Genomic DNA, 12,894 nt, shown 5'->3' on the forward strand with positions numbered 1-12,894 from the left:
CTTAGTTTACTATTTAATTAAAATATCTCACAATAGTTTACACAACAGTGTTTTTTTCCAATTTATTAGAAAATACCCACTGACCATCATATGTGATTCCAAGCAGTAGCGTTGACAGGGGTGTCCAAGGGTTAGGCTACTTTTGGACCGGAGCTCGATATAATTGTAGGGGCCCGAAAACCACAGCGTATTTTTTGGATACTGCACTTTTTCTTATAAACGTCTTGATTTGGGGTCCAAGGATCTCATTTGGTACCGGGCCCAAACTATCCTCTCAATGGCCCTGGTTCCAAGAAATGAAATAGATAGGTTACCACATTCAACCTTTAGCCTATTACAATTTATTGAGCTGTAGCCTAATGGAGAATTTGGCTTTTTTCTTTGGCTACAGTACATGCGCGGTTTCGCTTAGCATTAAAGAAATGTTAGTAGGCCTAAGCCGAGTATTTAAAACTGCCCTTTCAATAAATATCACTCAACTGTTTTGTTTCCAGTAAATCTAAAAACAGCTGCACTGAAGTAGTTTGTTGTCGTCGGCTTTAGTTTGTTAAGCGTGAATATTTAAAAGTTTAGGCAATTATGCAGTAAACCTCAAACCTTCACACTTATAGTCCTTAGCTGTTTCAAGAGTTTTTTTTTCTTAAATTTACAATCGTGTTTGACTAAACACAAGTCTCGTACTTCCTGCATTGCGCACGTGGCTACATGCCTTGGGCTGTCTATGCGCTTTTAATCACCTATGCAGAAACATGCTTAATGTTACTGGAAAATTATTTATATTTTTTCTGCAGTGGAAAAAAAATAATGAATTATTCACAAAAAAATGGTATTGTGAGAAACAAATGAAATGTTTTTGTTTAGGCCTGGCCTGCACAACATACGACCGCAAAATCTTTTCATGTGACCCGCGAGAAGAGTCAAATAGGGTATATTTTACAATATATTCTGTAATGACAATTTTTAGCTTATTAATTCGATTTAAATGCGTAGCTTCTGTATTAATTTACTTACAGAAACGTTAAGTTGTATACCGCCCTCTTGCTGAGCTGTATATTTTGTTGGGTTATGTAGCCTAAAACAGTTGGGTGTTATTGATCTGGGTATGTCTTTTTCAGGGACAGTGCAATCCTATCCCTAGTTTTCTACCATCCCTAGTTTTTTTTATATTGTTCAGTAGAACAAGTACCGCGTGGAGCTCCATAAAGTCAGCATGTGCTTTACTTTAATGACTTAATTTGGACCTACATTCAGTGGTGTAACAGAACTTTGCAAGAGAAAGTAAACGTACCTATGTATACTAGATCTACTGGCCACCATATTTTTAGCACAAAATGCAACGGAAAGGACCAATTTTCATATTTAACAACCAGGGGGAACATGTCATCGTTGCCCCTACGTAGAATACGGTCCGTTAGGGCGTTGGGCTACTTTAATCATTCGAAAGAAAACCGATTGAGCAGATATCAAGTCAAAATAAAAGAGATAATTCATAGATCAGTCATCATTCAGCGTTGTGTGACGTAGAACAGACGAAAGTGACAGGATGTTATTAAGTGGGCCAGGTGTTAGAAGAAAAGCTATTTAACTTGCAAATTAGAAGCTAGACTTGGAGCGAAGAGATGACTGGTGGTGCGGACGTGACAGACTAATGTCACGTGACTGTAAATTTCCACCGAGAGATTATTAATCAAAACAAGAATTGTGACAGACCACATCACCTATGTGGTAGACCACATCATCCGTATGGTATGGCAAACCAAACCAAACCAATTTCATCTTAAAGGCATTTCGTTGTGACTGCAGAAAGCACATACGCACCATCTTGCGACGAAATAAAATACAGTGAAAAACAACTTAGTTCCACACGAGTAACAATGCAATAAAGAGAAACTTCCACTTTTTGACAGAAACCTACTCTGTGAAAGTGTATTACTCAAAGATTCATTCACAAAATGTTAGATTTCATTTTCAACAGAACATAAAAGCGACACAAACATGAAAATAAAATATGTAAAGATAAATTATGTTGACAAAATGTTGAGAAATGTCTATTTCTTCTTTTTTCCTTTGCCTTTGCCCTTTCCTTTTCCCTTCCCACCTTTCTTCGCTTTGGCCTTGAGCGCTTTACGCACTTTGTATGCTCGGAAGAACGCTTGCACGGTGATGGCAGCCTGCAACAAACGAAAACTTTTAATCAACATCTAAAACTAAATGCAATGTTATAACGATGTGTCCGCCCCGATAGCTCAATTGGTTAGCGCGTCACTTCTGGAACGAAGAAGCTTCAAGATCAAGCGGCGCTGGTTCGACTCTCGGGGTGTGCGCTTGAGCAACGCACGTTAAGGACTGCTCTCCATTCAGCGGCATCTAATGGATGGAATAGTTCCCCGGCAACAAGACTTCAACAATCGGAAGCTTCACTCTGTCAATCTCGGTGACCGGGCCGCGAAATATTTTTTCCCACGAGATTTCTGTCTCATTTACATATTTTGGTAAAAGTTTGTATTAAAACCGTGTGAATGCAACATTCTCTCGTTGGCACGGTTGGTTCAGTGGTATCATCCTCTGCTTAGTAATCGTGAGAACGAGGGTTCGACGCCCGTTGAAGTCAAACTTTATTTTTTCTTTAAATTAATTTTTGCGGTGCACAAGAGCTTTTCAAAAAAGTAGGGTTAGGGAAGCTTATATTTTATTATCATTGCAGAATTTTATTGGCAAATAGTCATTTCGCAATCTGAATCAACCAATCTCAAGCACTTTCGGAAAATCTTACTTTTAGAGTGACTAAAATCAATGAGACAGAAATCTCGTGGGGAAAAAAATTTCGCGACCGGGCCTGCGTCAGTGATTCGAAGCCTCTACAAGTATGCGAAACTGCCAGGATTAAGCTCTGCAAGAAGCTTTCCCAGTCCGAGGATAAAGATTCAATCAATCAATCAATCAATCATTTGATCATGAGAAATGGGACAAAGTTCTAGAAGGATGAAAAAGATTGGGTTTGGGGTAGAAGAGGCTTAGAGTAAAATAGGTTCAATGTAAATTAGAATAAGGGTAAAAGAGACTTGGACTTGTCTTTTGCCGTATGCTAGGGTTTGCCTCCATAGCTCAATTGAAAAAACGCCAGGCTTTGTGAACAAAGAATCAGAAAGATCGAGCAACGCTGGTTCGAATCTTGAGGTGTGCGCTTGAGCAACGCATTTCAAAGAAGCACTCCGTTCAGCGTCATCTACGTAGTGGATGGAATAATTCATACAAAATCACGATAAGTTGAAACTTTACTCTGTCAATCTTGGTGACAGGGCCTTTATCAGAGGTTCAAAACTTCTACATGAGCACAAATCTTCCAGAAATTAGCTTCCCAAAAGGCTTTTTAATCGGAGGATGAAGATTCTTCATAAATCAAACGAAGGCGGCTAGGCAAGGAAGCTTGGAGTTGCCCAGTAACACAAAATCACAAAAAAAGTCCTTTTTATAAAGAATTGAAAAAACATTACATCCTGCAATGTTTCGAAGCTGAGACAGAAGAAAACCCAAGAATTTTACCTATAGAAATCGTAAAAAAAATTTGGGTGAAGTCAAAAAGAAAATTACTTTGATCATGTGTTGCAGCTCTAGTTCTCTCGCTTCCTTCTCCTCTCGAGCAATTCTTCTCTCTTCCATGATTTTATCATATTCCTCCTCTAATACCTTGAATTTCTCTTCCAACTCACTGAAAATTATTAACATCATGTTCAGTGGAATCGCATTAAAAACAAGTAGCAGAAGACAACCAAACAACTCCAGCAAATACGTTCAACAAGGATAGTCTAGTTACATCAAATTTAGCTTTTAGTTACATTTAGTTACATCAAATTCAGTTACTAATTTCTAATAACCTCTACACTACAGGCTGTTTTACTCTTTACTGGGGATCATCAGAATGTCTTTATTCAAATAAAATACAAGATTACTATTTAGTTGATAAATTCTATTTGAATAAGGACCATCTGGTGATCTCCGGTAAGGGTGAAACAGGCTGTAGAGATTACTAGAAAAAAGCAACTGAATTTGTCGCAATTAGCTCTGTTGGGCTTTATTGTTTGGGATTGAGTACTTTTTGTTGTACTACAGTAATAGCATTTATTGTTTAAATCCAACTACTAGCCTATAGTGAATTGAAGATTTCTACCTTAATTGTTTCTTTTCCTCTGTATAGATGGCATCAATATGTTCATACTCATCCTGCTTCTCACCCATGTCTTGATCGTACTTGTTGATCCAGTTCTCAACTTCAGTTTCGATTTTAAACTTTTTCTAAAGTAAGACGGAAAGCAAAATTTTGGTTTCAGAAATGGTGTTACGATGAGGTGGAATAATATTAACGCTTTTACCAACAAAAATAGAGATGATGCAATTAATGCACGTGCAGTATACGAACAAAACAATTAACAGCGTAGCCTGTTTCAAATTTTCATTGCTCGTTTTTAACAGAGAACTTCTGCATTTCTAGAACGTGACCAACCCGACGTATCACAATTTTATTGGGTGTATTCGCAATGTCCTCTACCCAAATCACAACTCAGTAAAATAGTCGTCATGGCTTAAAAAATTTAAAGCAACCAGAGATGGGCAAGGTCACCAGTTTTGGTGATCTTGAAGATCACGCCCATCAGCGAAAGCAATCATAGCACCTGTGGTAATTGCAGAGCCAAAATCGTGTGACGTTAACAAAACTGATCAAATTAATTGACGTTTTTTTACAGATTGTTGCTTTAACTCAAGTCTTGGTCATTCTGTTACGGTTATAATGAAATACAAAGAAACAGGAACAAGACTAGATCTTGCATGAAGTGCTCATACTTTTCGCAGGTGTTGTTCAATTTCTCTGTCCTCTTGCACCATTCTGTTCAATTGGTCAGTTAGTTGGTCAGTCTCAGAGGTCAGTTTCGTTTGCTTCGCTTCGCTGCTCCTTGAATCCGAAGACTATTAAAAAACCAACATTATATTTTAAAATTTAAACAACTTTTGCACCCGAATAATAATTGTATATACTGTAAGTGTAGTAGTCGTTAAAAACCGACCACACAAGTAGGCGACCGTAAGTTTCAGAGTCTGTTTGCTTTGTTTTTAGCTAAAAAAAAAATAACAACGTTTTAAGTAACTAAAACTCCAACCCATTACAGCTCAATACATACCGTAGGCAGTAGGGTGTACGGTTTCAAAACTTTTTTTTCAAATTTTCCAATAAAACCAATTTTTTTGTCGGGAAATAAGCTAAAAACTCATAATCTCAAATATTTTTTTTCTACTCCAACAGTTCAAGATCCCAACTCAAGAAATAGACTTGGTGTAAAATACAATACCGCAAGCAGGTAAAGTCAGGTGGAAGTATAACTTGCTTACTTGTTGTTTGTCCGCTTCTGTCTTTGTCCGTTTGATGTGTTCCTCCGAGAACTGTTCAATTTGATGAAGATCATTCTTCAGACGACGAATGATGTCATTTCTCTTCCCCATTTCTTGTTCTTTGTCCTAGAGGAAGATAAAATTATGCACTGCAAACTGCAATATCTTCTCATATTTTTAATTTTCCAAGCGAAGTGCAGAAAAACTTTGGCTAATACATGAATACATGAGATATCTGAAGTGGATTCAGGTGAATAATGTTCACTGCTACTGGTCTATATAAAACGCTAAGAGTAACGCATAATTTGTAAAGCCAAACTGAAATAAGCTCATTAAATGTGTAATTCAGTGGTCGAAATTTTTTTATTGTGGCCCAAACCAATTTTTTTTAATAGCAATTGAACGCCAATTACAACAAAACAAATAAGTATTGAATTAATAGCTCAATCGCTTGGTAGACCACCTAATATTTTGGTTCTTGCCTAGGTAATAATTGGACAAGCACGCTTTTCTTAGCAATATCAAGTCAAGCGAAAATAAAGAACAGTAAAATTAAAACAATGGCCATCACATGGTTCACAACTACACCATACAACTAAAACAATAATAAATCGCTCACGGCCCAACTAAAAGTTAATAGAAGGCCCACAGTTGGGCTGCGGGCCACAGTTTGTCGACAAATACTAGATACCTTCGGCTTTACTAAACATTTGCACTCAACTTCCAATCATTAAGCGTTTTTTGTTGATTGCTTATTTGAAAAGTTTGAACTTAAGGTAGCTGTAGCCCATTGGGGTCTAAATAGGCTACTTTGAGATATTAATACCCGAAACGATGTAGCTTACCTCAATGGCAGCATCAAGCTGAATTTGCAGTTTTTCTATCACGGCTGCATTGCTTTTTTCTCTTTCTGTTACTTGCTGAAGATATCGTGACCTGTCGGATTCTTCTGATGGAGTTGTCAGCAGTAGTTCCAACATTATTGCTCGAAGTTCTGCACAAAATACTTACTTGAGATGCAAATCAAGTCAAACTATAAATAGTTTGAAAACAAATCAATAGCTTTTTTTCTCAAGTCTGAACCTTAAAACATTTGAGCAGGCTAACACTCACAATAGTATTTCAATAAAAATTAATTTATGAACCGGTTTTCGTTCATGAGAACTCGTCAGCACAACTGGATCGAAACAAAAATCAGCCTACAATATAAATAGATGTCAGCACAACTGGACCAAAACGAATAACAAATTACATATTACCTAAATTACCGCTATAAATAGTTTGTTAACAAGTAAACTACAGTTAGAATTAGAAATTCCTTCAGCCACTTATCTACTCTTTAGTTCAGATACCAAGGTTGTTGAGTACTGTATTGAGTAAACAGACAGCAAGAAAAAAAAACATGTATTTGCATCACATGAGAAAAGCTGGAAGTTGATTAATAGAAAGATCTTGGAAAACTCAAAAGCAGGAGACGGCATTGAAGTTGAGATCAATCAAAAAATAACATCAAGTTGGAGATTTGCTCAATCCACCGTTTATTGAAGAATATTCTAATTGCAGTAATTTGAAATGAAAAAAGAAGAGTGTAATATTAGGCTACCATCATACAGCAGATACAGAAACACGCTTATGAAAACTGGTTGATGATAATCAAGAATGGTAGCTTTGCAAACGTACACAAAGAGTCTATGCTTACACCTGCCCACTAAGCAGTAAATAAAACACCCTTTTGTTAGTTATGAGTTACAAAGTTTTAAAGTCTTAAAAATAAAAGATGTGTTAATTATTTCTGACAATTTCTATTTGAATAAAAACTTTCTGAAAATCTCATTAAAGGTGAAACAAACTGTTAAGGTATTTTTAGAGAGTGGCCACGATATTCATTATATTTGGCATTTATTAATTATTTTTAACACAGTACCATTAATTTTTATCATATTACAATTTTAGTTATTACATATCAATCTTAACTGTGATCAATCAATCAATACCGTGGAGGCCTTCAAGTAATTTCTGTGCTTCTTGTACAGGTTTTCCACCTAGTCTTCCATATTCTCCTCCCAGCTCACTTCTAATTGAGGTTGCTATGGAAATGTCTTCACGAAACATCCTCACAATATCTTTACATGATTCTGTTGCTTGTAACTGCAAGGAAGCTGTTGCTTCGGCATCTTTACTGTTATGAGATTCGTCCAAGGCACTACAGAGATCTCTATACAAAATTGATATCTTGTAAAGATCGAGAAACAAATTTTAAATCCAGTTGAATAAAACAAATGAATGGAAGCATCTACTACGACCATAATTACAGATTTGCCTACTGTTGGTTACTACAAACTACTTATTTTCATCACTAGTTGTTTTATGTTGGAGATAAATTTGGCCTACAAAAATAGTGGCCTATGTAGCACTTTTCAATTTATGAATTTGTATGCATGCAAACAAAATAGGCTACACATATAAAACATCGGAGCTTTATTACTGGTTTCACAAAGAAACCAATGGCACTCATCAATGAAACGGTATGGCATTTCAGCTACTTACCGATGCTTTTGTATAGCTGTTAACAATTCTGGGCCGAGGCCAATAATAAACTGCTCCAACCTTTCTTCATTAGGTGTTAAAACTAAAAGCAAAGCCGATACAAGCTCTTGTCGTCGAATGCAGTCATCAATACATTCAATTATGCGTTGTGTTTCTACAGATGACAATTTCTTTCGACCTGGTTCTAAAATTCGCAATGCAGCTGAAGTACCCTGAAACCATTGAGCAAATTTGAGCAACAGTAAAAGTACACAAGAAGATGTTAAAGGATACTGTCATCCTGATTTTACACTGTGTCTACTAGCAGCATTTGCTACTTTCAATCAAGTGCGATAGTAAGTGTTATGATGAGAAGAAGCATACTTTATTGTTAACCACTGAAAATACAATATAAAAATACTGTGCATTGACAGTACTGTAAGTGTAACCAAATATAAAAAAAACAAAACCTAAATTTTACAAAAAAATGAAAGTTTTATTTTTAAAAAACAAATAAACTTAATTTTTTTGAAAAAGCATATAATGCTACCCACAATCTCACATATTAAAAAAGTAAATTTTTATTCCAATAATAACTTATTTCTTGCAAAATTTTGACTTAATAGACTTACTGTATTACTACTGACACTGTCTCGTCTCCCAGAAGTCTTCAATTTTTTCAAGTTGATTGGAATAGCCTCAACTGCTTGCATTACTTCAGTCATTTTGGGATTTTTTAATTTTGTAATTGAAACTAAAAACTTACATTGAACAATACTATGTAGCCATTTAAAACTATTCAGCACTTATTATTTTACAAACACAAAATTAAAAAATAACATTAAAAACATAAAATTGCACATTGAATATTCATCTTATCATCCACATCCACTAGGATATACAGTAGTAAATTTAAGCAATTACCAGGTCTATTAATTATTGCAAATAATGCTTTTCTAACACAAAAATCTTTAGTTCAATAAAAAAAAATTTGTTCCAAAAAAAAAACCAAACAAGGTCTAGACCAGGGATTGGCAACCTAGGGCCCATGGGCCAGATCCGGCCTGCCAAGGAAAATCATCCAACCCGCAGTCTCTTTACAAATTATAGTATAACATGGCTCAGCTAGTGATATATTATATTCGAATGGGAGAACAAGAGCTTTTCATTAATCATTTTGGCAGCCCCGCGTTTTTGACTTGCAGCGTTTCTGTTTGTGTAAACAAGGAACTCAACATAATTTGTCATTATGACACAAAAACATATAATATTCTTTTTTCCAAGTTAATGGGTCAAACAAGGAACGATAAAGTTAATCTGTGAATCAAAAGTAGCTTAAAAAACAAATTTTTCTGTTACAAAAAAAAACCAATCAATCAGAAATTTTTTTTTGCTAGCTACAAAGTAGTACAATTGAAAGCAAAAGACCAAAAATCGTATACTGATGGGAAAAGATGTAATATGGATGTTATTGAAAACATATGTCCAGAGAAAAAACAAACTATTTTTGAGATATACGGTAAGTCTATCAGCAAGAACCATAACTCGACAAAAAGAAGAGATGGTCCACGCCGTTAGCTCAATGGTTATGCGTCTGATTTAAGATCACGCGGCACTGGTTTGACTCTTGGGGTATGCACTTGAGCAAAGCATTTTCAGGATTGGTCTCCATTCAATGGCATCTAATGAATGGAATAATTCTCTGGCAACCACATTTCAACAATCAGAAAACTTCAGCACTGCCAATCTTGGTAATCGGCCCTGTGTCAAAAACTTCTACAAGTATGCAAAACTACTAAGAATAAACTATCAAGGCTTTTTCAGTCCGAGGATAAAGATTCCCAACCAAACCAAGCCGTTGACTTTTAAAAATTTTTAGCCTACCAGGCAGTAGCCTTCTTGCTGCCTCACATCTACAGTAAGTCGGTTCCTTTAAACGTTATTGCCTCATGTATTCATACCAAATCTTGTGCAATACGGATTAATGCAATGTTAATACGTATTTTTAAATATAAAAACACGTAAAAAAGGAACTGAATTTTTTGTGCCACATGGCTGAAAGTAAAACAAAGCTGCAGTTCATTAAACTGAACTTATTTTTAACCAAACTGTGACGTTACCTTAGAAACAGTAGAATAGGGCGCTCCTAGTGACAAGAAATATTTTAAAACTTGGTTTGCATCAGCTCAACAACAAAATAGTGACAGCGAAATTTAAACATTGCAAAGCTTATCATGCTTCACTGAAAGTTTGTTCAACATCGCAATTTGCAATGCTCGGTTTCAAAGCAAACAACATGCAAATATAAAATTGATTTAAATACATACAGAATGGGTTTTGGTTTTGATCGCAGTGTACTGTATGTTATCGCAATGGGCGCAAATAAAAGCATAATTATTATTATTATTATTATTGACATACTTTCCAATTTGTATGTTGTGCTTGTGCATGAGCTTCAGTTCAGTTTAATATTGCAAAAATTTTGAGATTGGGTGGAAATATTAAAAAATAAAAACATAAGTTATAGGAATCGAAAAAAAAAATTTATCTTCAAAATTTGTAAGAATGAAACAATCAGATCATTCCTATGAAGATCGGCTTTTACACGTTGCCAAGAATGTCAAATGGTTGTGAGAAGAACAGTACGTCATGCATTTGGCTTATAATCGTTGGTCAATGCGTGACTTCGAGAACGAAGAAGCTTCAAGATCAAGTGGCACGCTTGAGCAACGCATTTTAAAGACTGCTCTCCATTCAGCGGCATCTAATAGATGGAATAATTCCCCGCCAACAAGACTTCAACAGCAGAAATTTCACTCTGTCAAACTCGGTGACTGGGCCAGCGTCAATGATTCAAAACCTCTACAAGTATGAGAAGCTGCCAGGATTAAGCTCCAAAAAGAAGCTTTTCTAGTTCGAGGATACAGATTTAATCAATCAATCACAAAAAAGAGTGAGGTTTACAGAAAAAACCTTTCTCTGAAGTAGAAATAAATGTTTTTCTCAAGAAACGTATTAAACATTAAAATGTATATTTGTTTTTTTTAATGTTTTTTTTTAATGTTTTTTAATGTTTTTTAATGTTTTTAAATGTTTTTTAATGTTTTTAATGTTATTAAACATTAAAAAAAGAACGAATATACATTTTAATGTTTAATAACATTAAAAACATTAAAAAACATTAAAACACCAAACTAATTTTCATCTGACCAATTAAACATTAAAAAAAGAACGAATATACATTTTAAAGTTTAATTGGTCAGATGAAAATTTCAGCCACCACTGTAAAATCATATTCTTATTGCTTTGTTAAGTGTATTTTCAATTTAAAATCATTAGTCCAGGGTTTATTTTTTTAGTTTAGTCTGTTTCCATTTTGCCTATTTCATATTTAAAAAAATATTAGTAGAATGTGATAAACCTTATTTAAATACTTCAAAAAATTTAAAAAAAAAAATTGTGTCCCATCAATGATTTCAATATGTTTTAAGCTGAATTAGAATTGCAAAAATTACGCCCTTGTAGTAAAAATAAAATATTTGTCGAAAACACTTCCTGGCTGCCCTGACTACATGAAGCTTTGCTTTGAAAAGGGCAGACTTTGTGAGTCTGTCATTGCAGCTTGTCTGTCGACTGTGTGACAGTTTGTAGCTCGATTAAAGCGCCACTTTTTTGTCATAAATAGTTTTGGACTATTTACATGATAATTTTCTTATTTAAATTCGAGTATGTTTTCCTATATTAAACTGATAATAAGTGTAACACTAACTATTATTTTGTGCAAAGAGAGCACTATGGTTTGGTTTTGAATCTTTATCCTCGGACTGACAAAGCCTTGGTAGGTTATTCCTGGTAGTTTCGCAGACTTGTAGAGGCTCTTGACGCAGGGCTGGTTACCGAGATTGGCAGAGTGAAGTTTTTCTGATTGTTGAAGTGTTGTTGTCTGCTGAATGGAGAGCAGTCCTGAAATGCGTTGCTCAAGCGCACACCCTGAGAATTGAACCAGCGCCGCATGATCTTGAGTCAGACACATAACCACTGAGCTAGCGCGGCAGATAAGTTTGTAGGTGGCTGGTCATTGGTCATGACAGTGGATACATGTAGGCTAGTCAAGTCCTACAGTGTAAGAAATACACCATTTTAATGATATTCCCTTAAAATGATAGTGTGATAGTGTAATACAGTGTGAGAAATAGGCAGTTGCTATTTGACCGGCTCCGGTCTTTTCATCTGAAACACTATTTGACCGGTCATGACGTATTTTTTCTTTTTCTCTTTTCAAAGCAGAAGACGAGAGGAGAAGAAAAAAATGCCTATATAAGTTCTAAATTCAATAGTTTTATTCAACTGAATCAGCGGTGCGTACGATGTTTATTGGGCTGGTATCTCCAAGTGTATGAGTTCGATACTACACAAAGCGTTTTATTTCAAACTAAATTGCCTGCTAATAAACACTGTCTAAAAGTAAAATAATTTTTTTTAAAGAAGTATTGTAACTTTTTACAACCACCAAACTAACTTGTTGAGAGCAAAAATGTAATGCGTCGTTCGGCAAACACTGTCACATGATCTTATGACGAACGGAAAGTTACCCAGAGAAAGTCTCAAATTCCAGCAAATTAAAAAAACTCTAACTTTGTTATTCCTATTTGAAAAGACATAAAAAATTGGGCTATAGCCTACTCAAATTAAAAATTGACCAGAAAAATGCAGCACCTCACAATTGAGTCACTTCGGGTCAAAGTTTAGTTTAAAAAAGAAAAGCGCTTCCGGGTAGTATCGAACTCATTCCCTCGGGAACACCAGCCCGAGAAATATCGTACGCACCACCGATCCAGTTGAATAAAATTGTCAAATTTAGAACTTATATTTAAGGCACTTTTTTCTTCTCTCGTCTTTTGCGTTGAAAGAGAAAATGAAAGAAAAAATATGTCATGACCGGTCAAATAGTGTTTTAGATTGAAAGACCGGAGCCGGTCAAATAGC

General features: G+C 35.3%; 1 protein-coding gene across 1 annotated transcript; it reads right to left on the minus strand.

Moving 5' to 3' along the window:
- Positions 1–874: 874 nt before the first annotated feature.
- Positions 875–8,732, minus strand: LOC145774219 (dynein regulatory complex subunit 10-like). Its single transcript, XM_082585401.1, has 9 exons — positions 8,541–8,732; positions 7,930–8,141; positions 7,377–7,597; positions 6,228–6,376; positions 5,383–5,508; positions 4,840–4,962; positions 4,169–4,293; positions 3,592–3,709; positions 875–2,171 (listed from the first exon to the last, which is right to left on the minus strand). The coding sequence occupies exons 1-9, from the start codon at positions 8,631–8,633 to the stop codon at positions 2,049–2,051; spliced, it is 1,290 nt and encodes a 429-aa protein (XP_082441527.1). The 5' UTR covers positions 8,634–8,732; the 3' UTR covers positions 875–2,048.
- Positions 8,733–12,894: the final 4,162 nt, after the last annotated feature.

This window comes from Aplidium turbinatum, chromosome 7 (assembly GCF_918807975.1).
Source record: "Aplidium turbinatum chromosome 7, kaAplTurb1.1, whole genome shotgun sequence".
Classification (NCBI taxonomy): Eukaryota; Metazoa; Chordata; class Ascidiacea; order Aplousobranchia; family Polyclinidae; genus Aplidium; species Aplidium turbinatum.